Here is a 27,300-nt window from a genome sequence, read left to right on the forward strand (position 1 = left end):
TTTCCATGTCGGCTCTATGCCTGGAAATCCCCTTGTCATGAGCAAAGGATCCCCCCCCAAAATAGCGGAAAAAGTGTTTAAATATATTTTTTTTACTGATAATAAATTAATTAATATTTTACATATTTTTTATTTAACTAGGCAAGTCAGTTAAGAACAAATTCTTACTTACAATGACGGCCTACCCCGGCCAAACCCGGACGACGGCGGGCCAATTGTGTGCCGCCCTGTGGGACTCCCAATCACGGCCGGTTGTAGTACAGCCTGGAATCGAACCAGGATCTGTGGTGACGCCTCTAGCACTCTTATGCAGTTTCTTACAATAGCCCTCTGTAACTTTAAAGAATATTTTTCTCAAAACTGTGATTCCTAAAAGATGTGTCCGGATATTTGGTCAACTCCGTCAGGGTCAGCTATACCATAAGGACCCCTTATTCATGTCCTCATTACATGTAGCGCAACAATACCACTCATGCTCTGGAAAGTTCTCTACTTTTGATAGATTTAAACAAACAATATTGGATTCACCATGGTTACAACCATAACCTGTCAACTCTATCTGCCTGATATATTTGAACCAATATGAATATTCTATTACATTTAATTTGGTTTTAGAGTAATAAATCAACTATGGAAAACAAAATTGCTGCTGTGTATACCACTTGAAAGAAGAAGAAAAATGGCATTTTGTCAACTCCATCAGAGTGCTGAAAGATCTGACAGAATGGTTATGTTTTTATAAGGGATTTTCAAATTAATAATGTTCCATATTTTACGAATGTTTGTATTAAACAAAAATACAGTGCCTTCAGAAAGTTGTGTTGTGTTACAGACTGAATTTAAAATGTATTCAATTTAGATTTTGTGTCACTGATTTACACACAATTCCCCATAATGTCGAAGTGGAATTATGTTTTGAGAAATGTTTATGAATTAATTAAAAACGAAATGTTGAAATGTCTTGAGTCAATAAGTATTCAACCCATTTGTTTTGGCAAGCCCAAAAATGTCAGGAGTAAAATAATAAGTTGCAAGGACTCAATCTGTTTGCAATAATCGTGTTTAACATAATTTATAAATGATCTCTGTATCCCACACATACAGATAATTACCGTATAAAGTTCCTCAATTGAGCAGTGAATTTCAAGCACAGATACAACCACAAAGACCAGGGAGTTTATCTAATGGTTCGCAAAGAAGGGCATCTACTGGTAGATTGGTGTAAAAAAATAAAATAATAATAAAACGGACATTGAATATCCCTTTGAGCATGGTGCAGTTATTAATTACAGTTTGGACGGTGTGTAAAGATACAAGCGCCATTCCTAACTCAGTTGCCGGAAAGGAAGGAAACTGCTCAGGGATTTCACCATGAGGTCAATGGTGATTGTAAAACAGAGTTTATTGGCAGTGATAGGAGAAAACTGAGGGGGGATCAACAACATTGTAGTTACTCCACAATACTAACTTAAATGACATAGTGAAAAGAAGGAAGCCTGTACAGACTACAAATATTCCAAAACATGCATTATGTTTTCAATAAGTCACTAAGGCAGTGGTCACCAACCTTTTCTGAATCAAGATCACTTTGAGTCAAAATGCAAGATCCGAGTGCAAGAAGCCAAGATCTACCGCTCAAAACATGACTTAAAAAAACGTTGCCTATGCAACATTAACCAATTAAAAACAGTTATGTTGCAATGAGGTTTGTGCAGTAAGCTATGGGCCCAATACATTATCACAGCATATTGGCTATGCTTGAATTGCCCTGCTAATGTTGTTCTTCTCAGACCATTAAAAAAAAGTATATTTCAAGATGTTAGCCACAGTATATGATCACACTGGTAATAGACCATGTGTTGTATTACTTGTGAGGCACAGTTGAGTGAGCATATACATTTGCATCTGATGGTCAGTCTGAGGGGAGGGGAGGGAGGGAGCAGTGGTGAGGCTGCCTCTCACCCGACTCACCGTCCCCTCCTTTCTCCCTCCCTCCACTGAGAAAAGGGGAGAGTCTTCCAGCATGTGACGAAACTTAAGTCGAACTGCATTATTTCTGCATTATGCACCAATTCATGTTGTTATTCCTATGACCAGAGACAGTTAAATATTCCAAGATATTAAAAAAGACACAAGCCGCTAATAATCAAAGCACTTTGCTATACTCATTCATTGCAGCTGCAGTGCTGGTTGTAGCGTGAGTGTAACCAGGGGGAACGCAATTTTTATGGCTTATAAAACTTTTGAACAAAGTGTTGACAGGGATGAATAACAACTTAAACATGAACTTACTCATAAACAACAGCAGCTCTTTGCTGTATTTGTTAATTTTGGCTTAAAAAGTTTTGAAATCTCACAGTAACTTTGCTGTGTGTTAGAGGCTTCTTTTTTACAGTCTGTGGCATGAGGAAATGGTGCAGACACAGTGATCAGAGCTATCTGATTGGCCAGTGGTAGGCTTACAAGTGCACTTGTTTTGCTTTCTGGGCCTGTTGGGTAGGCGGGTTTCTACCTTCAGACACATGAAATGGTTCAAAATGGGAACACGTTGCCTTCCCGGCACTAGTACTGCAAAATCAAGTGCTCCCACCGCCAACAGCGCGAAACAATGCTTTAAGGTTGTTTGTTTTTTACAGAAATGTTTGGTCAACTAGGAATACCGGTTGTTGACCACTGCACTGAAGTAAAACTGCAAAGAAATGTAACTTTCATCCTGAATAGAAAGTGTTATGTTAGGGGAAAATCCAACATGTCACTGAGTACCACTCTTCATATTTTCAAGTATGGTGGTGGCTGCCTCATGTTATTGGCATGCTTGTTATCGGCAAGGATTAGGGAGTTTTTTAGGATAAAAAAATGGAAATGAGCTAATCACAGGCAAAATACTAGAGGAAAAAAAAATGATAATGGATATTAACTGAAAAATGAGCATATTTTTATTTAACCTTCATTTAACCAGGCAAGTCAGTTAGTAACAAATTCTTATTTACAATGACGGCCTACACCGGCCAAACCCTGTCCCGGATGACGCTGCGTCAATTGTGCGCCGCCCTATGGGACTCCCAATCACGGGCGGTTGTGATATAGCCTGGAATCAAACCAGGGTCTGTAGTGACTAATCTAGCACTGAGATGCTCTGTCTTAGACCGCTGCGCCACTCGGGAGCTCGTAACTTGGTTCAATCTGCTTCCAACAGACACTGGGAGACAAATGCACCTTTCTGCAAGATAATAACCTAAAACACAAGACCTCTTAAGGTGCTTACCAAGACAACATTGATTCTTCCCGAGTGGCTTAGTTAGTTTGACTAAAAATCGACTTGAAAATCTATGACAAGACTTGAAATTGGTTGTCTAGAAATTATCAACAACCAATTTGACAGAGCATGAATCATTTTTTAAAGAATAATGGTCAAATATTGTACAATCCAGGTGTGCAAAGCTCTTAGACAGAGAAAGACTCACAGCTGTAATCGCTGCCAAAGGTGATTCTAACATGTATTGACTCAGGGGGTTGAATACTTATCTAATCAAGATACACTAAGTGTACAAAACATTAAGAACACCTTCCTAATATTGAGTTACATGCACTGTATGTCTGTTTTGAGTGTCTGTTGTCTACTCTGTCAGTGGTTCGTCAACTCATTCACTGATGGAGTACATTTTTTGTTAATATTCTGAAAAAATATTTAAAATCACTGTTCTGCAAGCAACATACAGTATGCTTAATCAACTGAAGTATTAGCTGTGCTAGACCTAAGGGATAATGTTTGCTTTATAAGTGTTGTTTTATGTTCTAAATCTAGAAAAACGTGCCAAAATGCTAACAAAATTAGCCCTGGACCGTTTAATAGTGCTATAAAACAAAATAAAAATAAGTTTGGAGATTTGTATTACATATTTAAATAATCTAATGTTAGAATGAAACAATCTAAGCCATTAAACACTTGTTGGACAATCATATTAAAAATTAAATCCTTTTTATGGTGTCTGACGGAGACATAAATTCAGTTAGTTGCATTTTCTGATATTTTTTTATTTTTATTAAAAGGTTGTTCCTTTACATGCCAAATATGTGTATGTGACCAATACAATATGATTTGATTTGTGATAGCTGATATTTTGTTGTATCAAAATATATATTTCAAATTTTGTTAATATTAAGACAAATATTAGTGGAAAAAAGTTGTTTGTCACGTCTTTCAAGAATCTGTCTGGAGCCCTGCAACCTTACATTGTAAATATCTTAACATTTATCCACCTTATGTTATGTACTTTAACTTAACATATAACCTTTACATGCCCTCTCTCCTCCAGGGTTCAAGGTGGGTATCTGGCCCATACATGGAGGACCTGACCCAGCCTGGGGAGTCTCCTGAGAGGCCCTGAGGGGTCAGGGAGGGGTGAGGGCATGTAAAGCAGGTACCTAGTATAGAGAGGTAGGGAGAGATACGCACAGGGAACCGTGTTTGCGTTACCAGTGGTTGGCTCTTGAGTACCTCGCAGCTTCTTCTGCCAGTTCATCTCGTTGAAGAGGTCCTCGGAGCGCAGGAAGAAGTCATTGATCTTGCTGCCCTGCTCGTCACGCTCCGTGGTGTAGTACACCCGCAGCTTGGACTCGTTGGTGAGGAACTCACAGATGTTGGGCACGGGGAAGACTATCTGCTCCATGGTGCGATCCAGCCGCACAATCTGGGCACAACCACATGCAGCCAGTGCTGCCCATCACAGACCCTCTCTCTCAGGGTGAGGACAGGCAACTCTAGGCCCTGGACTGGGTAGGCCCCAAACTTTATGGTTTGATAGTGGCATGTTGGTCCCTATTCTTCATCTTGGAAAACTGGCTAAGACATGATCTGGCTCTAATAGACTGTTATAAAAGTGAAGAGGAGTAAAGAAGGTGATTGTTTGTGTGTATAAAAGCACTGCACAACACCTTGTACACTCATTTGATAAGCTCTTCCTTGACAGCATTCTTTCCCTTTCCTGAGCTCACAGTAGAACACATGCAAACATGCCAAGGATGCTTGTAATTTTCATACGCTAACAAAATACAAAATACTGACAGCAGGCAAAGAAAGACAATATGACTGTCACATGCCTCGGATAATAAAAAGTCAAAACATATTGCCAAAATACATGTTGCAATCAACCAAAGTTAATACAGGGGTAATAAAACAGAAAACTACATGGTGAAAACAGATGGATAAAATGACTGACCTCAATTTGAGCTGTGTGCTTGGCATAGAACTCCAGGGCATCATCCCCCTCCCCATAGGTCTTCAACATGGCCTGCAGCTCCTTATTGTGGCGGGCCAACTGGATGAATGCACCAATGCCATCAGGTGATGTATCACATTATACTTATGAATTTTTATTGTACTGTCATTGGTCAAAATTTACAATCAGCGTCTTCTAAGTCACCAACTTCATTTTTTGAGGTCTATTTTTCCTCATTGTATCTGATAGGCGGCATGAAACATGTTACAGTAGGTGTGTTCTGGAAGTTCCTCTAGCTGCCTGTGGGGACAGGGAACTGACACTGACACCAGATCACTGCAACACCAGATGCATCTGACAGTACATGCCACTGTTTGTGTACAATATGTGGACTGTTCAGTTTTCACACACTAACATGCTGGGCATCATGCCTTGGGATCAACATTTCTATTTACATAACTGAAACTGTCTGTGTTGTTCACCCGCATAACTACTTGAATAGACTAATAGAATAGAGCTGAATTGGGCCTAAAGGGGGTTAGAGTGGAAGAGCTCTGATGTAATACGTTTATAGGTTGTATAGGAGCTGTTACAGGAGGTGTAAAGTTGCATGCAGTCAGTCAGCGGTCTACAGTACCTGATGAGCCAGGATGTAGATGTTGTGGCCCACGTTTCGTGGAGAGGCAGCATGCTCTTCCTCACCATCTTCATCTTCCTCAGCAGGCTCTTCCGGCTCAACCTCCCCCTGCATGTAGGCCTTCTTTATCACCTCCACCTGCATATGAACGTCACAAACCAGACCGTCAGATAACTTCCCCTTAAAAATGTCCTCTGTGCCATGCCGTGCTGCAGGTATATCTGACTACCAATACATAGCACCTACCAGTTCTTTAGGCCTCATGTTGTACAATATCCTCTCTGCATTCTCACTGTCGTGGCGACTCTCCATGATGGCCAAGAGGAGCTTGGAGGCGTTATTCTGGAACAGAGAGAGGGGCAAGGGATTAGGGTTGCACATCCTGGGGAATATTCAGAGGTGGAAACTTTCTGTGGGAATTAACGGGAATATATGGGAATTAACAGGAATATACGGGAATTCATGGAAATATATGTAAATTAATATTCATACCATTTAAATGTAGATGTTTTTTTGCATTGGATATATTTACCATATCATATGGAGACAGAAACAGAAACATTTTACCTTATCATAAGTAGACATAATTGCAAATGATTAAATTCTTCCAATACATTTTTTTTAAATAAATGTAGTTACGAATGTAACTTTAGATGACTCTTCACATGATTTTACTGAAAAACAAAAGGGAATATTGAATGATCCCTAATGATCCATCGCATCTCCCAAAAACGTTTTCATCATACACCACTGTGGGTTTCTTACTAATTGCCTATATTTTCCACCTTTTGTCTATTCCATTTGCACAACAGCATGTGAAATTTATTGTCAATCAGTGTTGCTTCCTAATTGGACAGTTTGATTTCACAGAAGTGTGATTGACTTGGAGTTACATTGTGTTGTTTAAGTGTTCCCTTTATTTTTTTGAGCAGTGTATATTCACCCCACCCAGTATTGTAATCAAAACATACCAGAAAGCATGTAGTCCTTGGCTCAGACAGTGTAGTAGTGTGGCCTCAATAGCATCTCATTAGTGTGCAAGATCTTGAGAATCAGCTGTACATGTGATGGAAGAGTGCACTCCACATGTGATGGAAGAATGCACTGTGCTTGCAGAGGGTTGCAATTCCATAGAATTGGGGATAGTTTAACCAAAATATGCCACAAGACCTAGAATCACCTTATGTGTATCCAACAAAAAAGGTTCACTGTTATAAGCTAACTCTTTTGATGAATTTAAACAAAATTCCCGGGCTTAACTTCCCATGGAAATTTTCCTGAAAAAGTTTCAGACCCTTTGCAACCCTACAAGGGATACAGAACATCAGGAGGATGAATAACATTCAGGTTGTCATGAGTGCTGTTGGTTAAAAAATGCATTAAACCAAGACAGAACAAAGAAATATGTCAAATGGATAATAAAGGAAAACAAACAGGGTGCAACCTTGAGCTCCAGCACCAGGTCCATCCTCTTCTTGCCCAGGGGGTTGATGTCATTGAGGATCAAAGCGATGATGATGTCGATACCGTTGCATTCATGAGTGGCGATGCAGTTCTGACAGAGAAACAGGAAACTTTTTGACGTTGTGTTTATGATTGAGTCAAAATATCTCCAGATGAATCGGAAAACAATATTACAAAGGCCTTTGTTTAGTCTGACATGATCCTGCAAGAAAAAGCCATGCAAGGAACACATTTTTTTGTATGGAGCTGTGTACTGGGACTTATCTGGGCTTGTAAAGAGAATTTAAAAGCTTAATTAAAGCACTGCCAAATAAGACCAACCGTGCAATTACTGAAATGGAGACAGCAGTTATACGCAAACACTGGGTCATTTGACTACAACGTTTCATGATACTCCATCCACACATAAAAAACAAAGCTTTTGATCTAGGTAGCAGGAGGTGTGAGTGTGTGTGCCCACCTGGTTCTCATGGCAGGGTCCCTGGCAGTACTCTGTGAGGCTCTCTACTGTCTGGTTGATGAGGCCTACATTCTTCTCATTGATGTAGAGTCCCAGCAACCCCAGGCCACCCGTGGTGCTGCCACAGATACAGTCCAGGAACTGCAGCGTCTCACACACTAGGTTATAGTTGTTCTTGTTGTTCTGACACCTAAGGAAGTTCTGGAGCAGAAAGAGACACACAACTTATGAATTAAAGACACACTAATTCATACATTCACTCTAAACATTATGAACAATAACCTTAGATCCCTCTATGAACAAATGGGGTTATTCCACTGAAAAACTACAAAAGTACTGGCTTTGAGTATAATATTATCAGAAAATATAAATGATTAATGTTAAAAAGGCTGCCTGTTATAGATGCCCTCTGCCTAAGAGGCGGTGCATTTGCGTAAGGCCCAGTACATCAGCAGAGCCGAGCTCCCTGCCATCCAGGACCAATGCAACAAGTCTGGAACCAACAGGACCCTGAACAGCTTCTACCCCAAAGCCATAAGACTGCTAAATAGTTAGATCAATAGTTAACGAAATATAGTTGAAGTCGTAAGTTTACATACACTTAGGTTGGAGTCATTTGAACTCGTTTTTCAACCCCTCAACACATTTCTTGTTAACAAACTGTAGTTTTGGCAAGTCGGTTAGGACATCTATTTTGTGCATGGCACAAGTAATTTTACCAACAATTGTTTACAGACAGATTATTTAACTTATAACTCACCGTATCACAATTTCAGTGGGTCAGAAATTTACATACACTAAGTTGACTGTGCCTTTAAACAGCTTGGAAAATTCAAAAAACTGATGTCGTGGCTTTAGAAGCTTCTTATAGGCGAATTGACATAATTTGAGTCCTCCCAGGAGGTGTATCTGGGATGTATATCAAGGCCTAGCTTCAAACTCAGTGTCTCTTTGCTTGACATCATGGGAAAATCAAAATAAATCAGCAAAGACCTCAGAAAAAAAATTGTAGACCTCCACAAGTCTGGTTCATCCTTGGGAGCCCAATTTCCAAACGCCTGAAGGTACCACGTTCATCTGTACAAACAATAGTATGCAAGTATAAACACCACGGAACCACGCAGCCGTCATAACGCTCAGGAAGGAGACGCGTTCTGTCTCCTAGAGATGAACGTACTTTGGTGCGAAAATTCCAAATCAATCCCAGAATAACTGCAAAGGAACATATGAAGATGCTGGAGGAAACAGGTACAAAAGTATCTATAGCCACAGTAAAATGAATACTATATCGACATAACCTGAAAGGCCACTCAGCAAGGAAGAAGGCACTGCTCCAAAACCGCCATAAAAAAAAGCCAGACTACGGTTTGCAACTGCACATGGGGACAAAGATCGTACTTTTTGGAGAAATGTCCTCTGTTCTGATGAAACAAAAATATAACTATTTGGCTAAAATGACAATCGTTATGGTTAGAGGAAAAAGGGGGAGGCTTGCAAGCCGAAGAACACCATCCCAACCATGAAGCACGGGGGTGGCAGCATCATGTTGTGGGGGTGCATTGCTGCAGGAGGGACTGGTGCACTTCACAAAATAGATGGCATCATGAGGGTGGAAAATTATGTGGATTTATTGAAGCAACATCTCAAGACATCAGTCAGGAAGTTAAAGCTTGGTCGCAAATGGGTCTTCCAAATTAACAATGACCCCAAGCATACTTCCAAAGTTGTGGCAAAATGGCTTAAGGACAACAAAGTCAAGGTATTGGAGTGGCCATCACAAAGCCCTGACTTCAATCCCATAGAAAACCTGTGAGCAGAACTGAAAAAGTGTGTGCGACCAAGGAGGCCTACAAACCTGACTCAGTTACACCAGCTCTGTCAGGAAGAATGAGCCAAAATTCATCCAATTTATTTTGGAAAGCTTGTGGAAGGCTACCTGAAACGTTTGACACAAGTTAAACAATTTAAAGGCAATGTTACCAAATACTAATTGAACTTAAACTTCTGACCCACTGGGAATGTGATTAAAGAAATAAAAGCTGAAATACATCATTCTTTCTACTATTATTCTGACATTTCACCTTCGTAAAATTAAGTGGTGATTCTAACTGACATAAGACAGGGAATTTTTACCAGGATTAAATATCAGGAATTGTGAAAAACTGAGTTTAAATGTATTTGGCTAAGGTGTACTGTATGTAAACTTCCGACTTCAACTGTAGCTACCCGGACTATCTGCATTGAGCCTTTTTGCACTAGCTTTGACTCATCACATGCTGCCACTACTATTTATTATCATATCCACCTCAATTACCCCGTACATCGATTCGGTACTGGTAGCCTGTGTATATAGCCAAGTTATCATTCCTCAATGTGTATTTATTATTACTTTTATTATTATGTGTTTTAGTTTTTTTTTCCACTCTTCACGGTTGGGAAGGGCCCGTGAGTAAGCATTTCACTGTTAGTCGACACCTGTTGTTTACAGTAGCAGTGCATGGGTAAAATCACTGGGGAAGCCAAGCCAAGCCCCCCCCCCCCCAAAAAAAAACATATTACAACCTGTGTTGTGATAATTAAGTTGTTTGCTCTATAACCTGTTCATTAATATGCCTTGCGACCGGGATATATACATGCTCAGACAATAAGAAGACATAAATTCAACCACACCTTTGTTTTATCACAAAACCGGATAGCAACCTCTGTCTATTGAAGTCCACAAAGCATATTGCATGTACAGTAACAGCCAGTTACATGACCTACAGCATGGTCAAGCAAGTTAATGTTTCCAACATTTTCGGACCAATAGACAACTATTGATTTATAACCACAAAGAGTTACTGCAAGTCTCAAAGAAAACAGGAGCTTCCAGCACCATTTCATCTTCAACATCATCAAATCACCTCTGCTTAGTCTAATACAGTAAGACATGTTTAAAAAATGATTTAGTCCAATCAACATAAGCTAAATATGACGTGGCTATCCATGGTTCTGATTTTTGTGTGTGCATGCTTGTTCGTGCAAGTAGAAAAACATGTTGACTCACCCTACTTGTAGAGAAATGCCAATGCCATCTCTTTCATGTTGACAAAACAGTTTATCACTCTGTCATACACGCTTTTATTTTTTGTTGTACCTGGCTAAAATGCTTGCTCGAAAGCCTAACTTCCATTCATGGGAAACATTAGCTAGTTAACATTAGCTTTCTACATTTAGCTACATATTGAACTTCCATACTCTCATGCCAGGGCACAACAATATATGAATTAATCGTTGGATCAGATTCACTGTTATAATCATTGCCCAGTGAGTAGAATTAAGTAAAATCACAAGTCCAAATCCCTATTTCCATCGATGGCTAATTTAGGAAAGGGACAGTTTTAGCTAGCTAGCTAGCCACCGGAGGACCACAACACAACTAGATGCAACAATTCACATTTTTCTGTCAATTACGTATGCTCTCAATGGGATTTGATAGGAGTGACGCCAAATTCAAAGCTGGCTTCCCTTGACACTTATTTTTGGTGTGCCTGGACCATTCACAGTTGAGCTTACTCAATTTAGGTCAACAGTGATTGGCAAATTTTTTATACTTTTTTATCAAGGGAGGACAAATGCTCGCTGGCTTCCCTTGCCTTCAATGCTACATCCAGGAACAACATCATACTCATCTGGACCAGACAGCATCATAAAGATAGTCTACACGTAGAGTCAGAGGAGTGCTGTTTCGCTCGCTCAGATGCTTTCTCCTGTGAGATACATTCAGCCTCTTAAGAATTAAAGTAAAATTATGAAAAAAGAGAGACTAAATATTTATTTTAGAAAAATAAAAAAAATGAAAATGAATACACGCCACTGGTTGTTTACGAAGCATGTGACGAATCAAATATAATTTTATTCAAGTTTAAATCAATGGCTGGATTATTTAGGGATGAGACGCATCTTTAACTCGTGTCTACATTTACATTTACATTTAAGTCATTTAGCAGACGCTCTTATCCAGAGCGACTTACAAATTGGTGCATTCACCTTATGACATCCAGTGGAACAGCCACTTTACAACAGTGCATCTAAATCTTTTAAGGGGGGGGGGGGGGTCAGAAGGATTACTTTATCCATGTCAATGAGATTATTAGATTAAACCATGATTAACTTAGCCCGCTGTGTTTGCCTCAGGATCAATCCAAAGAGGCCAAATACAGTGCACCAAACTGATGATGAGCCATGGTGATTCAGCATCCAGCTATCTGTCAATGATGTGGAGTAAGAGTATGTTAGTGGGGGAAGTTCAATGTCTGTCTGAGATATTGAACCTCCCCATTTAAAAACACAACCACACTTGTCCTCATAGTGAAACCAGACCAAACACTATCAGATAGATACGGAAACAGTTGCATCACGTTGTTCCAACAAATAAAGTCTATTTTCACCATCTGGTTTCATTTCTGTATAACGATCTGGTGATGGAAATGTACCAATACTGAAACTGTAAGTGTGCCATAGGCCCTGAGCAACCACTGCAGCCCCCCTTTATAACTAACTTTGTGTATCGTAAACCACAGTAGTGCCCCCTGGTGGTGTGGCTGACCAACCTGCAACTCCCTGTTGTGGTTCTCACACAGCAGCTGCATGAGGCGCAGTATGGGCTGCATGATGGTAATGATGACACTCATCTCCCCCTCTTGGTCATCAGGCGTGCTGGCGGGGCCCTGACATTCGGCGGCGGCCAGGTGCTCCTCGGCCTCGGCCTCACGGCGGTACGTGGTGAACGCCTTCTTAGTGACCGTGGACGCTTCCACCAGCTGCTCCTTGACCTCCTCCGTCACCGCAGCAACCGCCACCGTAGCCACCACCTTCCCTGGTAAAAGAAGAACATGAGGAATAAGAGACACTCACAACGAAGGGGACACCAGAGTAACATAGAGGAGAGTCTCACTGTACAGTGTACACAGGAGGCGAGCTGGAGCTGTCACAGACCTTGAACTTCATCATCTGGCCCCAGCTTGCACTGCAGTATCAAACAACTAAGAATTTGTTAATGACTGATGTATGATTTCTGCCATCTTCCGAGTGTAGTAAATTCACTGTATTAACCGTCCCACCTGACAGGACCAGGATGCTGATTACACCAGCCCTGCTACCCTGACCCCTGACCTTTCTTTCCTTTAGCAGTGGGCGTGTCCTTGTCTGGGGGCTCCTCGTCCTTCTTCTTGCTGCCCAGGTCGCTGGTGTTGACAGTCACAGTGGCCTTGATCTCCTGCTGGGCCAGCTTCATCCTCTCATAGAACACCTTGAAGAACATCTCTGACTTGTTTTCCCCTGTCAGACGCATGAAGAAGGATTTCTGGAATTGGACAAGAAGAACAAGTCAATGTTGCAGATTTAAGAGGTTTTGTTTCAGTTAACTCTGTGTTAATAAGGGACTTGGTAGCTAGAGGTTTTCATAGTGACGTATTATGATTATGTTGTCAGATGATCTACATATGCACATTTCCCATTTAAAAAATACAAGGTAAACAGCTTAAAGGTCTAGCATGTTTGTTGTTCCGTTTGACCACATCTCGTCCGTCCGTCCGCCTGCCTGCCTGCCTGCCTACCTGTCTGTTATGCAGCCAGAGGCTCTCTCTCTGCAGCTCTGTTACATAACCCTCCTTGTGCTCACCTGAAATCATACCATCTGTTCTCTGCCCCAGGGGCACAACTCTACTGGTGCTGTGCAGGGCAGGCTGCACTGTACATACATTCACACAGAGAACATAGCCAGGTACACAGCAATCACAGCCAGGTACACAGCAATCACAGCCAGGTACACAGCAATCCCAGCTAGGTACACAGCAATCCCAGCTAGGTACACAGCAATCCCAGCCAAGTACACAACAATCCCAGCCAGGTACACAGCAATCCCAGCTAGGTACACAGCAATCCCAGCCAAGTACACAACAATCCCAGCCAGGTACACAACATTCACAGGAAGTGTGTCAACTCAGCACATTCAGCATTAAGTACTTTAGCAATAATATAACCAAAACAAAACTTCAAGTGAAAGTATGCAGCCTAATTGACACCTTTGTATTCCATGTGCTACAGGCTGGTATATCCTGTCCCATTTTCCCTTTATTATCCCTCCTTACATGAGGCCTGTAATCAGCTGAGTTGTTGAAGGGAGGGAGCCACCACCACTGAGCCTGTTACATCAGATAACAGGGGAGGAAGGAGGGAAAGAAGTGGAGGAAAATCCTGCCCTACCTTTTAAGCACCAGAGTTGCTCGAAGTGTGTACGTGGTGTGTATGTGGTGTGAGAGGAAAGGTGTGTGTGTGTGGGGGGGGGGACAGAGGCAGGTGGGTGAGAAGGAAGTGAGAGGGGGGGGGGGGAATACATAATACAGTATTAAAAAAAGTTTCAAGAAAACAAGAACATTTTAAATTAAAACCGGGCATGCATTCAACAGTACTCACAGAGGTCCACCAGTAGCCAATACCTGATAGTACACACTCAAAGTTAAAATTAAGTTAATCAAAGTACTGTAGTTTGTCCCTCTTTCAACAAGGTTAACACCAGGCTCAACACCAGGCTCATTCATTGATAGTGATTAGATCAGAAATCAACAGTGGCCATGTAACCAGGCAAACCTCCACCCACATTGCCACACAGAGGGGAAAACTGCCAGAAAGCAACTTTTTTAAAACATTACCTAGTTTGAATGGGAAGCCTTCATGACTGTGACCATAAAAACAAGTACTTCCATCTCGGATCACTTGGATGACCATCATTATGCCAACACCTGACTGTCGCCTTATGTTCAAGACAAGAACAGCAACAGCAGTAGCAGTAGCAGCAGCAGCAGCGGTAGCAGCAGCACAAGCAGGAACAGAGCCTGCTAAGGAAAAACACTGTCAGGGCAATTTGCCTGTTGTTCCATCTACACATATCAAGGAACTTGTCAGTTTGCTGACTTACTGGCTATCAGTTTCCAATTATCTGGAACAGGTTTATAATCTATATCTTGCCCAGCTGATGTCCCCTGTGGCCCCCCCTGACCTTCGACCTCCATCCCGTCCCTGATCCTGCATCTCAGGACTTTTCTCCATGTCTCTTCTCTCGCCCATCTGTACTTTTTTGACATTTACAATATGTTTAGCCATAGTTTTAGTGCAGAGCAGTCGGGTTAAAGCCTGTTCTTTGGTACATATGGGTACATAACAACATGTCATAGTCTGCAACAATAACACAACACGGAAGGAAGATTGATGTTTTTCTCTATGGGAAAATTGAGGGGTTTTATTATACACTCAGAAAAAAAGGTGCCATATAGAACCTTAAAGGGCTCTTCAGCTGTCCCCATAGCATAACCCTTTGAAGAACCCATTTTGGTTGCAGGTTGAACACTTTTGGTTCCAGGTAGAACTTGTTCTACAGAGGGTTCTACATGAAACCAAAAAGGATTCTATCTGGAACCAAAACGGTTCCCCTGTGGGGACAGCTGAAAAACCCTTTTGGAACCCTTTTTTCTAAACGTGTAGACTAGGCATTACGGTGTAGTTACTAGGTGATACTCAATTGTACTTGGGCATTGCTAAGTGTAATTTACACCAGCATGGCTGTGGTGGTGAGCTTATTTATCCCTGGGCCCTTGAAATGCAATATCAACCTGCTGATTCCTTCTTCCAGGAAACCACCAGCTTATCCTCTTCTCTGCAGCAGACTAGACCCTACCTGCAGGGCCCACTGGGTGCACTATGGTCTCTGTCTCTCCCCAATGTTGGGCAAAGGGACCTCAAGGTCATTCTGCATTCCTCCCTTTCTCTTTTGTGTTGTTCTCCCTTCACTGCTATGCTGGCTCTTGGCATCAACAAGGGGCAGTTATGTAAGCTCTATTTATATCGCAGGCTCTGAGCGACAGAGCTGTGGCTGTAATCATTGGAGGGCTCCTGCACCGTACCGTGCCGTGCCCACCAGTCGGTAACCACGGAGACCCACTCTCACACAAGGCCCGGTCACATACAGTATAAGAGGATAGAAAAACAAATAAACCACCCAGTATCCAATCACAACCCCTGCCAGCCACTTCCATCCGCATGGTGGAATTGTAGGGGGGAGTTCAAGAGAGTTTGGAACAGTGAGTATGTTTACATGCACACTAACAACACAATATTAAACTGATTACGGCAGTAGGCCGAGTATGGCATTAGTCATGTAAACACCTTACTCCTCTCTTAATTGCCACAAGGTCATAATCAGCATACGCCGATTAAAACACCTGGATTTCAAAGAAATCTTTTGAAGTATTAGGAACACCTTAATCGGAGTTCCAGCGGTGTATTTGATCTGCACATGTGCCAAAACACCAGCAGCGTGAGCTTCCTCTTTTTTTTGTTGCAGAGAGTGACCTGCTAGCTCTGTGAAATGGCAGGTCTGTCAGAAGGCAGAGTTGATCATTATCATCAAAATGGGATGTCAGTGTCCAGCCTCCCGTCAAACGCCCCCTCTCCCTCTGAAAATTCTATTTATACTTTTCTCTCGAACCTACAGGCCTGAAGGGATTGGTTTTCTAAGAAGTTCTGTTTTGTTATATCACTCACAAGACAAAGAAGAAAATAGAAAATAAGCCGGTTTGGCCTTTGAGCATTGATAATAACCAATAGTGGACCAGAAAGCTTGTTCAAGACAGTGTTCCATCATGCAAAGGACAATCAATTCAGACTCAATTAAAACGAGTCAAATACTGAACAATGACCTAATCTGAGTTTCTAAAGAGGAGGAATCAAGTTTGTTATCCCTTGAAACAAACATAATGACCTCACCACAGCCAGCAGGCTGTTCTGCCCACTGCCAGTGCTGTAATAGCCAATAGTGTGGGCATCAACTTCTAGCGTGGGTCAGAGAGCCTTCCAAACAGAGCAAGGAGCGTCACAATCCAGTTGGCAGTAGTCACTACTGTCTGACCTATCTGGATGTCTATGCTGGAGCAGAGCCATACATTTAATTTAAGGCTCTGAACGGGAGTAGCCACAGGTGATAGATATCTCCATACGGGTGACCACCGGTAGCCAATGTACAGTACAAGCCTCTGCTTCCTTGCTCCTGTGGGTTGGTTGGCTCAATACTACAGCCTTAGCCTGCCTGGGTTGCAAAATTATATTCTTAGTCTTAAAAATCTGGATACTTTTTCTGTTTGTTTTTATTATATATTATTTTGAAAGGGGGCTGGGCCTGACACACCTCTGTGTTTTCTACCTCTCCTGCACATGCTCTTTTCCTTTGCCTTTAAAAAAAACTACTTTTTACCTCTTTTTCTCCCCAATGTTGTGACATCCAATTGGTAGTTACAGTCTTGTCCCATCGCTGCAAATCCCGTACGGACTCGGGAGAGGCTAAGGTCGAGAGCCATGCGTCCTCTGAAACAAAACCCTGCCAAGCCACACTGCTTCTTGACACAATGCTCGCTTAACCCGGAAGCCAGCCGCACCAGTGTGTCGGAAGAAAACACTGTCCAACTGGCGACCGTGTCAGCGTGCATGCGCCAGGCCCACCAGAGGAGTAGCTAGAGCATGATTGGACAAAGACATCCCGGCCGGCCAAACCCTGTCCTAACCCGGACGACGCTGGGAGAATTGTGCGCTGCCTCATGGGTCTCCCGGAAGTGTAGTGTTGCCTCTAGCACTGCAGTGCCTTAGACCGCTGTGCCACTCAGGAGGCCCTTTCTTTTGCCTTTTAACTTCACTAGGGTAGGGGGCAGCATTCGGAATTTTGGATGAAAAGCGTGCCCAAATTAAAAAGCCTGCTACTCAGGCCCAGAAGCTATGATATGCATATAATTAGTAGATTTGGATAGAAATCACTCTAAAGTTTCCAAAACTGTTAAAATAATGTCTGTGAGTATAACAGAACTGATATATGGCAAGCAAAAACCTGAGGAAAATCCAACCAGGACGTACTATTATTTTGAAAGGATGTTTTTCCATTGAAAGCCTATCCACCATACAAAGACTTAGGACCCAGTTCACGATATCTATGGCTTCCTCTACATGTGGCCAGTCTTTAGTCATTGTTTCAGGCTTTTACTCTGAAAAATGAGGGAGATACAGCACTTTCAATGAGAGGCCAGTGGAAATTTCCAGCCATGAGTCCTGCGCGTGATTGTCACACCTCCTTGGTTGGAAAATGGCAGTATGGTTTTCTGTGGCTAGGCGCTGACCTAACATAATCGCATGGTGTGCTTTTGCCGTTAAGCCTTTTTGAAATCTGACAGAGCGGTTGCATTAAGAGGAAGTTTTTTACAAGAAGTTTATCTTTAAAATGGTGGATAATACTTGTATGTTTGAGGAATTTTAATTATGGGATTTCTGTTGTTTTGAATTGGCGCCCTGCAATTTCACTGGCTGTTGTCGAGGTCTCACTTGTACCAGAGAGTTGAAACTCTTATCATATTGTTTTGTATGTTCTTGTGTGCAAATATAAATAAATCATCTTTGTTTTCACTAACGCACTTCCTCTTTCCCCCTAGGGCTGGCACATACAGCTCAGGGCTGCAGCTCACCTCAGCTCTTTCCCTTTCGTCCTTCATACTACTGGCCCTTCATACTACTCCCCCTCCTTCCCTACCTCTTTCCTGTTGGTCCGGCGACTACCCCAGATTACCACCAAAAATTTGACATCAAGAGCCTTTTTGTCATTGAAGAGAGGTCCAGCATTTTCTAAGAGACAGAAATGTGATGCGACTGCTGATATGATTCACTCAGCACCATACGTGATCCCGCAACAAAGCTGACTTGTTCCCTGCAAATTGTGAGTGAAAAAACAATCTGCGATTATGAAAGCAAGAAGCCCTGTGTGTAGTTGTGCAGGCTCCTTGGCTACAATGAGAACCCCACCCCCTCCAAATAATACATTATCCTGCCAATCTCTTTCCCTGACTACTACCTGTAATGTTTTCCTGCAGGGAGGTCCTTTCCAAGGCCCCAGTGGGTGTGCAGGATAGCATAATGGTGTTAAAGAGTGGGAGTAAATTATGCTTCAACTAAAAAAGGCATGAGGACCAGCGATCCCCTTACAATAGAAGTCTCAATGAGTAATGGCAGTAATTCCCCTGCTCAACTCTCTCACACACCCACACTGCAGTGAGAAACTCTTCAGAATGAACACTCTTGCATGAGGTTGGTAACCACCAACCAACCAAACACACACACACACACACACACAACTTTGCAAATATTAACCCAAACTTCACAGGGCGCATCGCCACAATGCCAAAAGAAATACACACTCATGGCACACACCCAGTGTTATCTATTATCAGCAAAAGAGGAAGACATATAGCCTTTTGAACCCTAACCTGACCAAAACACTCAACAAATCTACATACAAACAGCTGCCCTGGGTGTGTATGTGTGTGATATGTGGATCTGTGTGAGGTGAGACAGTGGGATGGAGGACTACAAACTAGGGTGTGGTTTTCTACAGGTGTCTGGTCTGTCTAGAACATTTGGCTCCCAGGGTTGCTCCTCCTCCCCTTGTTCTGACAGCACAGTGAGACGCAGTTAATAAGGCTCTGTGGTCTCTGCATTATTCAGCCAGTGACATGCTGTAGTTATATAACAGGAGTCATATGTGAGTTCCTTTGAGTAAACTGCCTGTGCAGTGGGAAGCCAAGCCAGGGTTCATCAGGTAAAACCACTATACAAATACAAGCCCTATTACGTAACAGGCCTGTTAACGCATTAGCTCACACAGAGATACACACACACACACACTCAAAAAACGCAGGTGCAAAGTTAGAAAATATAACTGCCCAACAATCAGCCACCCCGCTCCCCCCACTACCCCCATGTTCCTCTCTTAACCTTGCAGTGCAGTCAGAGAAGTAATTGGTTTTGGTTGCCATAGCAACCCCTTCTGGCTGGCTGAGAGGAGGGGAGGTAGTGACGCATTGGGGAGCTACGCAGAGCTTAGAGCTTGGACCTCTCCCAGCAGACAGACCATTAGTTCCTGCTCTGCCTCCACTTCTTGCTCTCCTCCTCTGGGCCCAGTCTCTCTCTCCTCTTCTCTAACATGTTCTACTCATATCACATTATGCCCCTGGCACGGGTTAATTCTCACCTGGATGACCGTGTTCCCGCCCTCCAGCAGGGCGATGGCCAATAGGATGCTCTCCTGGAAGATACGGTCGCTCGTGGCGTTCATGATGAGGTCAATTACCAGGTCGGATGCACCCTCTTTATCCAGACGGCACTGGACCTCATGTAGGGTCAGCTCCCCTCGGGCCGCGGCCGCCCCTGAACTCACCACTGGCGAGGGACAGGGAGAGAGAGAAGGGGAGAGCGAGACAGACAGACAGACAGACAGACAGACAGACAGACAGACAGACAGACAGACAGACAGACAGACAGACAAATAGAAGAACCTGTCACTGTAAATGAGAGTAAAAGTACAATTCCATCATCTCACAGGGATTTCCTCACTCAAGAGGATTGCTAGACGGGCAGATGAAAGAGGTCAGTCTGTCTCTTTCCTGTTCATTGATTCACTACATAATTTGCTTATTATATCATTTAATGAGATGAATCTTGATGGATATGATCTCTAAACTAAACCAAAAACAGGATGCCAAAAGTATAGTGATGATCATTCCATGTCTTGAAAATAGCTGTATTTCTTAGCTAAGACTAGCTAGCCTTGTCCAGTGATGACACCTGCTCCAGCCACACAAGGATGCAGATGTGTGATAATGTTACCCAGAGGGCCACTCTCTGGCTGTGGGAGCAGGTGTCCACACTCCACGAAACATTCTAATCAAGAGCTCGTCTCTGGTTGCCTGGCAACAGCACGGCTTGGCTCAGTCAGAGGAGAGTGCTCAAATGCTGAGGGACAGAGCCTGGGTCCAAAGTCTTAATGGCGGACATGGTGGGGGCAGGCAGGCAGGCACAAGCGTGAACAGGAAGGAACTCATTCCTATTCTCCAGGCGTGGAGAAGAGACCAGCCATGACTCATCATCCTGATTAGAGTCTGGAACACTTCAACAAGCTTTAATACTCTGAGGTATTGAGATGTACAGTGGGGAGCCTCTAGATAAATATGATCGCTCATATTTACTTTATCTTTTTGTATTGTATACAAAAAAGATATATATATACACACAAGCTATTTTTACTATTTTCTACATTGTAGAATAATAGTGAAGACATCAAAACTATAAAATAACACATATGGAATCATGTAGTAACCAAAAAAGTGTTAAACCAATCAAAATAGATTTTATATTTGAGATTCTTCAAATAGCCACTTGATGACAACGTTGCACACTCTTGGCATTCTCTCAACCAGCTTCATCTGGAATGCTTTTCCAACAGTCTTGAAGGAGTTCCCACATATGCTGAGCACTTGTTGGCTGCTTTTCCTTCACTCTGCGGTCCGACTCATCCCAAACCATCTCAATTTGGTTGAGGTCAGGAGATTGTGGAGGCCAGGTCATCTGATGCAGCACTCCATTACTGTCCTTGGTCAAATAGCCCTTACGCAGCCTGGAGGTGTGTTTTGGGTCATTGTCCTGTTGAAAAACAAATGAAAGTCCCACTAAGCCCAAACCAGATGGGATGGTGTATTGCTGCAGAATGCTGTTGTATCCCTGCTGGTTAAGTGTGCCTTGAATTGTTGTTGAGATTTCTCTGTTACTTGAAATCTGTAAAGCATTTATTTGGGCTGCAATTTCTGAGGCTGGTAACTCTAATGACTTTAACCTCTGCAGTAGAGGTAACTCCGGGTCTTCCATTCCTGTGGCGGTCCTCATGAGAGCCAGTTTCATCATGGCACATTATGTTTTTTTGTGAATGCACTTCAGGAAACTTTAAAAGGGTGCCTTGAATTCTAAATAAATCACTGACAATGTCACCTGTAAAGCCCACACCCAAACCTCCTCCATGCTTCACGGTGGGAACCAAACATGCAAAGATCATCCGTTCACCAACTATGGGTCTCACAAATCTCAAATTTCTGAGTCATCAGACCAAAGGACAGATTTCCACCGGTCTGATGTCCATTGCTCATGTTTCTTGGCCCAAGCAAGTCCTTTCTTATTATTGGTGTCCTTTAGTAGAGGTTTCTTTGCAGCAAATCAACCATGAAGGCCTGATTCACGAAGCCTCCTCTGAACAGTTGATGTTGAGATGGCTCTGTTACTTGAACTCTGTGAAGCATTTATTGTAATATCTGAGGCTGGTAACTCTAATGAACTTATTCTCTGCAGCAGAGGTAACTCTGCGTCTTCCTTACCTGTGGCGAACCTCATGAGAGTCAGCTTCATGATAGCACTTGATGGTTCTTGCATCTGCACTTGAAGGAACTTTCAAAGTTCTTGAAATTTTCCGGCTTGACTGACCTTCATGTCTTAAAGTAGTGATGGACTGTCATTTCTCTTTGCTTATTTGAGCTGTTCGCTATTATTCCACAGCAGAGAAAATAATAAAAATAAAGAAAAACCCTTGAATGAGTAGATGTGTCCAAACTATTGACTGGTACCGTATGTGTGTATGTGTATATACAGTGGGGGGAACAAGAATTTGATACACTGCAGATTTTGCAGGTTTTCCTACTTACAAAGCATGTAGAGGTCTGTAATTTTTTACAGACCTCTTCAACTCTGAGAGACGGAATCTAAAACATCCAGAAAATCACATTGTATGATTTTAAAGTAATTAATTTGCATGACATAAGTATTTGATCACCTACCAACCAGTAAGAATTCCGGCTCTCACAGACCTGTTTGTTTTTCTTTAAGAAGCCCTCCTGTTCTCCACTCATTACCTGTATTAACTGCACCTGTTGGAACTATTTACCTGTATAAAAGACACCTGTCCCCACACTCAATCAAACAGACTCCAACCTCTCCACAATGGCCAAGACCAGAGAGCTGTGTAAGGACATCAGGGATAAAATTGTAGACCTGCACAAGGCTGGGATGGGCTACAGGACAATAGGCAAGCAGCTTGGTGAGAAGGCAACAACTGTTGGCGCAATTATTAGAAAATGGAAGAAGTTCAAGATGACGGTCAATCACCCTCAGTCTGGGGCTCCATGCAAGATCTCACCTTGTGGGGCATCAATGATCATGAGGAAGGTGAGGGATCAGCCCAGAACTACACGGCAGGACCTGGTCAATGACCTGAAGAGAGCTGGGACCACAGTCTCAAAGAAAACCATTAGTAACATACTACGCCGTCATGGATTAAAATCCTGCAGTGCACGCAAGGTCACCCTGCTCAAGCCAGCGCATGTCCAGGCCCGTCTGAAGTTTGCCAATGACCATCTGGATGATCCAGAAGAGAAATGGGAGAAGGTCATGTGGTCTGATGAGACAAAAATAGAGCTTTTTGGTCTAAACTCCACACGCCGTGTTTGGAGAAAGAAGAAGGATGAGTACAACCCCAAGAACACCATCCCAACCGTGAAGCATGGAGGTGGAAACATCATTCTTTGGAGATGCTTTTCTGCAAAGGGGACAGGACGATTGCACCGTATTGAGGGGAGGATGGATGGGGCCATGTATCGCGAGATCTTGGCCAACCACCTCCTTCCCTCAGTAAGAGCATTGAAGATGGGTCGTGGCTGGGTCTTCCAACATGACAACGACCCGAAACACACAGCCAGGGCAACTAAGGAGTGGCTCCGTAAGAAGCATCTCAAGGTCCTGGAGTGGCCTAGCCAGTCTCCAGACGTGAACCCAATAGAAAATCTTTGGAGGGAGCTGAAAGTCCGTATTGCCCAGCAACAGCCCCGAAACCTGAAGGATCTGGAGAAGGTCTGTATGGAGGTGGCCAAAATCCCTGCTGCAGTGTGTGCAAACCTGGTCAAGAACTACAGGAAACGTATGATCTCTGTAATTGCAAACAAAAGGTTTCTGTACCAAATATTAAGTTCTGCTTTTCTGATGTATCAAATACTCATGTCATAAAATAAAATGCAAATTAATTACTTAAAAATCATACAATGTGATTTTCTGTTTTTTTGTTTTAGATTCCGTCTCTCACATTTGAAGTGTACCTATGATAAAAATTACAGACCTCTACATGCTTTGTAAGTAGGAAAACCTGCAAAATCGGCAGTGTATCAAATACTTGTTCTCCCCACTGTATACACACATATACATACATACAATTGAAGTCGGAAGTTTACATACACTCAGGTTGGACTCATTAAAACTCGTTTTTCAACCACTCCACAAATTTCTTGTGAACAAACTATAGTTTTCGGCAAGTCGGTTAGGACATCTATTTTGTGCATGACACGTAATTTAACCAACAATTGTTTACAGACAGATTATTTCACTTATAATTCACTGTATCACAATTCCAGTGGGTCAGAAGTTTACATACACTAAGTTGACTGTGCCTTTAAACAGCTTGGAAAATTCCAGAAAATTATGTCATGGCTATAGAAGCTTCTGATAGGCTAATTGACATCTTTCGAGTCAATTGGAGGTGTACTTGTCTATGTATTTCAAGGCCTACCTTCAAACTCAGTGCCTCTTTGCTTGACATCATGGGAAAATCAAAAGAAATCAGCCAAGACCTCAGAAAAAAAATTGTACACCTCCGCAAGTCTGGTTCATCCTTGGGAGCAATTTCCAAACGCCTGAATGTACCACGTTCATCTGTACAAACAATAGTACTCAAGTATAAACATTATGGGATCATACCGCCATCATACCGCTCAGGTAGGAAATGCGTTCTGTCTCCTAGAGATGAACGTACTTTGGTGAGAAAAGTGCAAATCAATCCCAGAACAACAGCAAAGGACCTTGTGAAGATGCTGGAGGAAACAGGTACAAAAGTACTTATATCCACAGTAAAACGAGTCCTATATTGACATAACTTGAAAGGCCGCTCAGCAAGGAAGAAGCCACTGCTCCAAAACCCTCATAAAAAAGCCAGACTACGGTTTGCAACTGCCCATGGGGACAAAGATCATTGAAGAAATGTCCTCTGGTATGACGAAACAAAAATAGAACTGTTTGGCCATAATGACCATCGTCATGTTTGGAGGAAAAAGGGGGAGGCTTGCAAGCCAAAGAACACCATCCCAACGGTGAAGCACGGGGGTGGCAGCATCAAGTTGTGGGGGTGCTTTGCTGCAGGAGGGACTGGTGCACTTCACAAAATAGATGGCATCATGAGGATGGAAAATTATGTGGATATATTAAAGCAACATCTCAAGACATCAGTCAGGAAGTTAAAGCTTGGTCGCAAATAGGTCTTCCAAATGGACAATGACCCCAAGCATACTTCCAAAGTTGTGGCAAAATGGCTTAAGGACAACAAAGTCAAGGTATTGGAGTGGCCCTGATCTCAATCCTATAGAAGATTTGTGGGCAGAACTGAAAAAGCGTGTGTGAGCAAGGAGGCCTACAAACCTGACTCAGTTACACCAGCTCTGTTAGGAGGAATGGGCCAAAATTCACCCAACTTATTTTGGGAAGCTTGTGGAAGGCTACATGAAACGTTTGACCCAAGTTAAACAATTTAAAGGCAATGCTACCAAATACTAATTGAGTGTATGTAAACTCCTGACCCATTGGGAATGTGATGAAAGAAATAAAAGCTGAAATAAATCATTCTCTCTACTATTATTCTGACATTTCACGTTCTTAAAATAAAGTGGTGATCCTAACTGACCTAAGACAGGGAATTTTTACTAGGATTTAGTCAGGAATTGTGAAAAACTAAGTTTAAATGTATTTGGCTACGGTGTATGTAAACTTCCGACTTCAACTGTATATGTATACATATACCTACATATATTATTTTATACTAATCCAATTGCTCAGAGAAAAATATTTTGTATAACAAGCAAAAAATAACATCTCAAAAATATAGTGTTCAAAATGACTCCACTGTATACGTCAGCCAGTTCAGACAAACAGATACAGAGTGTCACAGAGATACAGAGACAGACAGGTACCTGCTCGAGGTTTCCCTTCTGTTCCAGGGGGGACAGGACCATTGACGAACGTCGTCACACTGTCTCTTCTGGCCCCAGGCTTGATGTTCCCATAGTAACGATTCACCAGAATCTGCCTCAGGGCTTCACCCTGGTGGAAAGAGGTGATGTCAGAGGATGGAGTCTACATCATTATCATGAGATAAACCCTAGAGTTGATGTCTGCGCCCCCACGGACATCTAATTAGCATAATACTAAATAATCCCCATAAAGTCTGTCAGTTTAAGATAGAGATATATACTTTTTTGCATTGGATGCGTCTCAATCCACCGCACCACTCCTCCATCTGCAGTGAAAGGTGACAGAGCTAGAGGGTCTGAACGGTTTGGCCTACAAACTATTATGACCCCTCTATGGAAAGATGAGACTGTCGCGAACACAATAGTGTTCTCCATTTTGCTTCACAAACGTTTCGGACTTGTCTCAAATCAGTACAGCTGATCTGCCAACTTCTGTCTGTAGCGGCCAAACAGTTGGGCTACACACTAAGACCCCTCTGTGGGAAGATGAGACTCTCACGAACACGTCGGTTGTTTTGCTCTAGGATAACTCACAAGACTCGTCTGAAGTCCACCGGTCCCCGTTGAAAAAATGTATGGAAGTATATACAGTATGGAGACAGTTTAGTGCCAAAAATAATGGGTTAAAAACATACAAATCTAATAAAAAAATAAAACAAATCCTGATCTTTCTTATATATCTCACAGATATAGGACAGACACTTCTTTCTTTTGATTTTCTTTGGGGACTATCTGTTGTTCCATGTAGTGAAACTTTTATTCAATGCATTTGTATGGGCTAATAGAAGTCCAAATTAAAATTTTCATCAAATAATTTTTTTATATTTCAAGTTGTCGTAAAATTCAAAATAAAATAGCTAAATCATCCTTGGTATGACCTTCTTACTGCAGCCCAACCTTCTGTTACTTAGATAACTTACATCCAAACTGCAGTTCCATCGATACCTGGTATGGCATGAGCCTCGGAATGTTCCAACTCATATTTATACATATCAGTTTTGTATATTCCTCTTTAAACCCATTGACACTCACACCCAGTGGCCAGTTAGTTAGTAGGGGGGTAACCCTGTGAGTAGGTGGGCATGCTGTGGAAGCAGAGTGGCTGCAGGCTAGGGTAGAGTGGTGCATCAGTGCATTAAGACAACCAGCCCAGCCATGGTGGGCCAGAGAGAGCAGGGTTGGGGGACACTGGACCAGACAGGATCAGACCAGAATGGACTCTACCTACCCTCCTCTGGTCCTCCAGTTGCTTCTCGGGCTGGTTGGGGTCAAGCTCCTGAGGGTGAGGTGAGTTAGCAGAAAGCAAATCATGTCCAAAAAGGAAATTAGGGAAAACAAAAACAAAACAAAAAAGAGGGATGTTAATACTGTGCACATTAGTCACTTTCCTGACATGCAGGAAACTGGGCCAAATGACATCATGCAGTTAACCGAGGGAGGTGGGTGGTGTATTGGGGTGGATGTAGGGTAGGAACATAACCATGCAGGCTTAGAGACGAGAGAAAAAAA

General features: G+C 42.5%; 1 protein-coding gene across 12 annotated transcripts in view; it reads right to left on the reverse strand.

Annotated features, from left to right (window-relative positions):
- The window catches only part of LOC129851117 (inositol 1,4,5-trisphosphate receptor type 1-like), a 153,710-nt gene that overhangs the window by 55,809 nt on the left and 70,601 nt on the right, over window positions 1-27,300 (reverse strand). For 5 of the 12 annotated variants that reach the window (XM_055917391.1, XM_055917393.1, XM_055917397.1 and 2 more), the window contains 11 exons: window positions 27,020-27,067; window positions 25,732-25,861; window positions 19,878-20,065; window positions 12,935-13,124; window positions 12,373-12,638; window positions 7,781-7,981; window positions 7,301-7,411; window positions 6,103-6,198; window positions 5,857-5,994; window positions 5,220-5,318; window positions 4,457-4,691 (listed from right to left, as the gene is read on the reverse strand). In XM_055917391.1, coding sequence (XP_055773366.1) covers window positions 4,457-4,691; window positions 5,220-5,318; window positions 5,857-5,994; window positions 6,103-6,198; window positions 7,301-7,411; window positions 7,781-7,981; window positions 12,373-12,638; window positions 12,935-13,124; window positions 19,878-20,065; window positions 25,732-25,861; window positions 27,020-27,067 — 1,702 coding nt within the window. Of the gene's footprint in view, window positions 1-172; window positions 265-4,456; window positions 4,692-5,219; window positions 5,319-5,856; window positions 5,995-6,102; window positions 6,199-7,300; window positions 7,412-7,780; window positions 7,982-12,372; window positions 12,639-12,934; window positions 13,125-19,877; window positions 20,066-25,731; window positions 25,862-27,019; window positions 27,068-27,300 lie in introns of all 12 variants that reach the window. The other 7 variants (XM_055917398.1, XM_055917396.1, XM_055917395.1 and 4 more) reach the window with 4 other exon arrangements.

The sequence above is a fragment of the Salvelinus fontinalis genome, chromosome 3 (assembly GCF_029448725.1).
Source record: "Salvelinus fontinalis isolate EN_2023a chromosome 3, ASM2944872v1, whole genome shotgun sequence".
Classification (NCBI taxonomy): Eukaryota; Metazoa; Chordata; class Actinopteri; order Salmoniformes; family Salmonidae; genus Salvelinus; species Salvelinus fontinalis.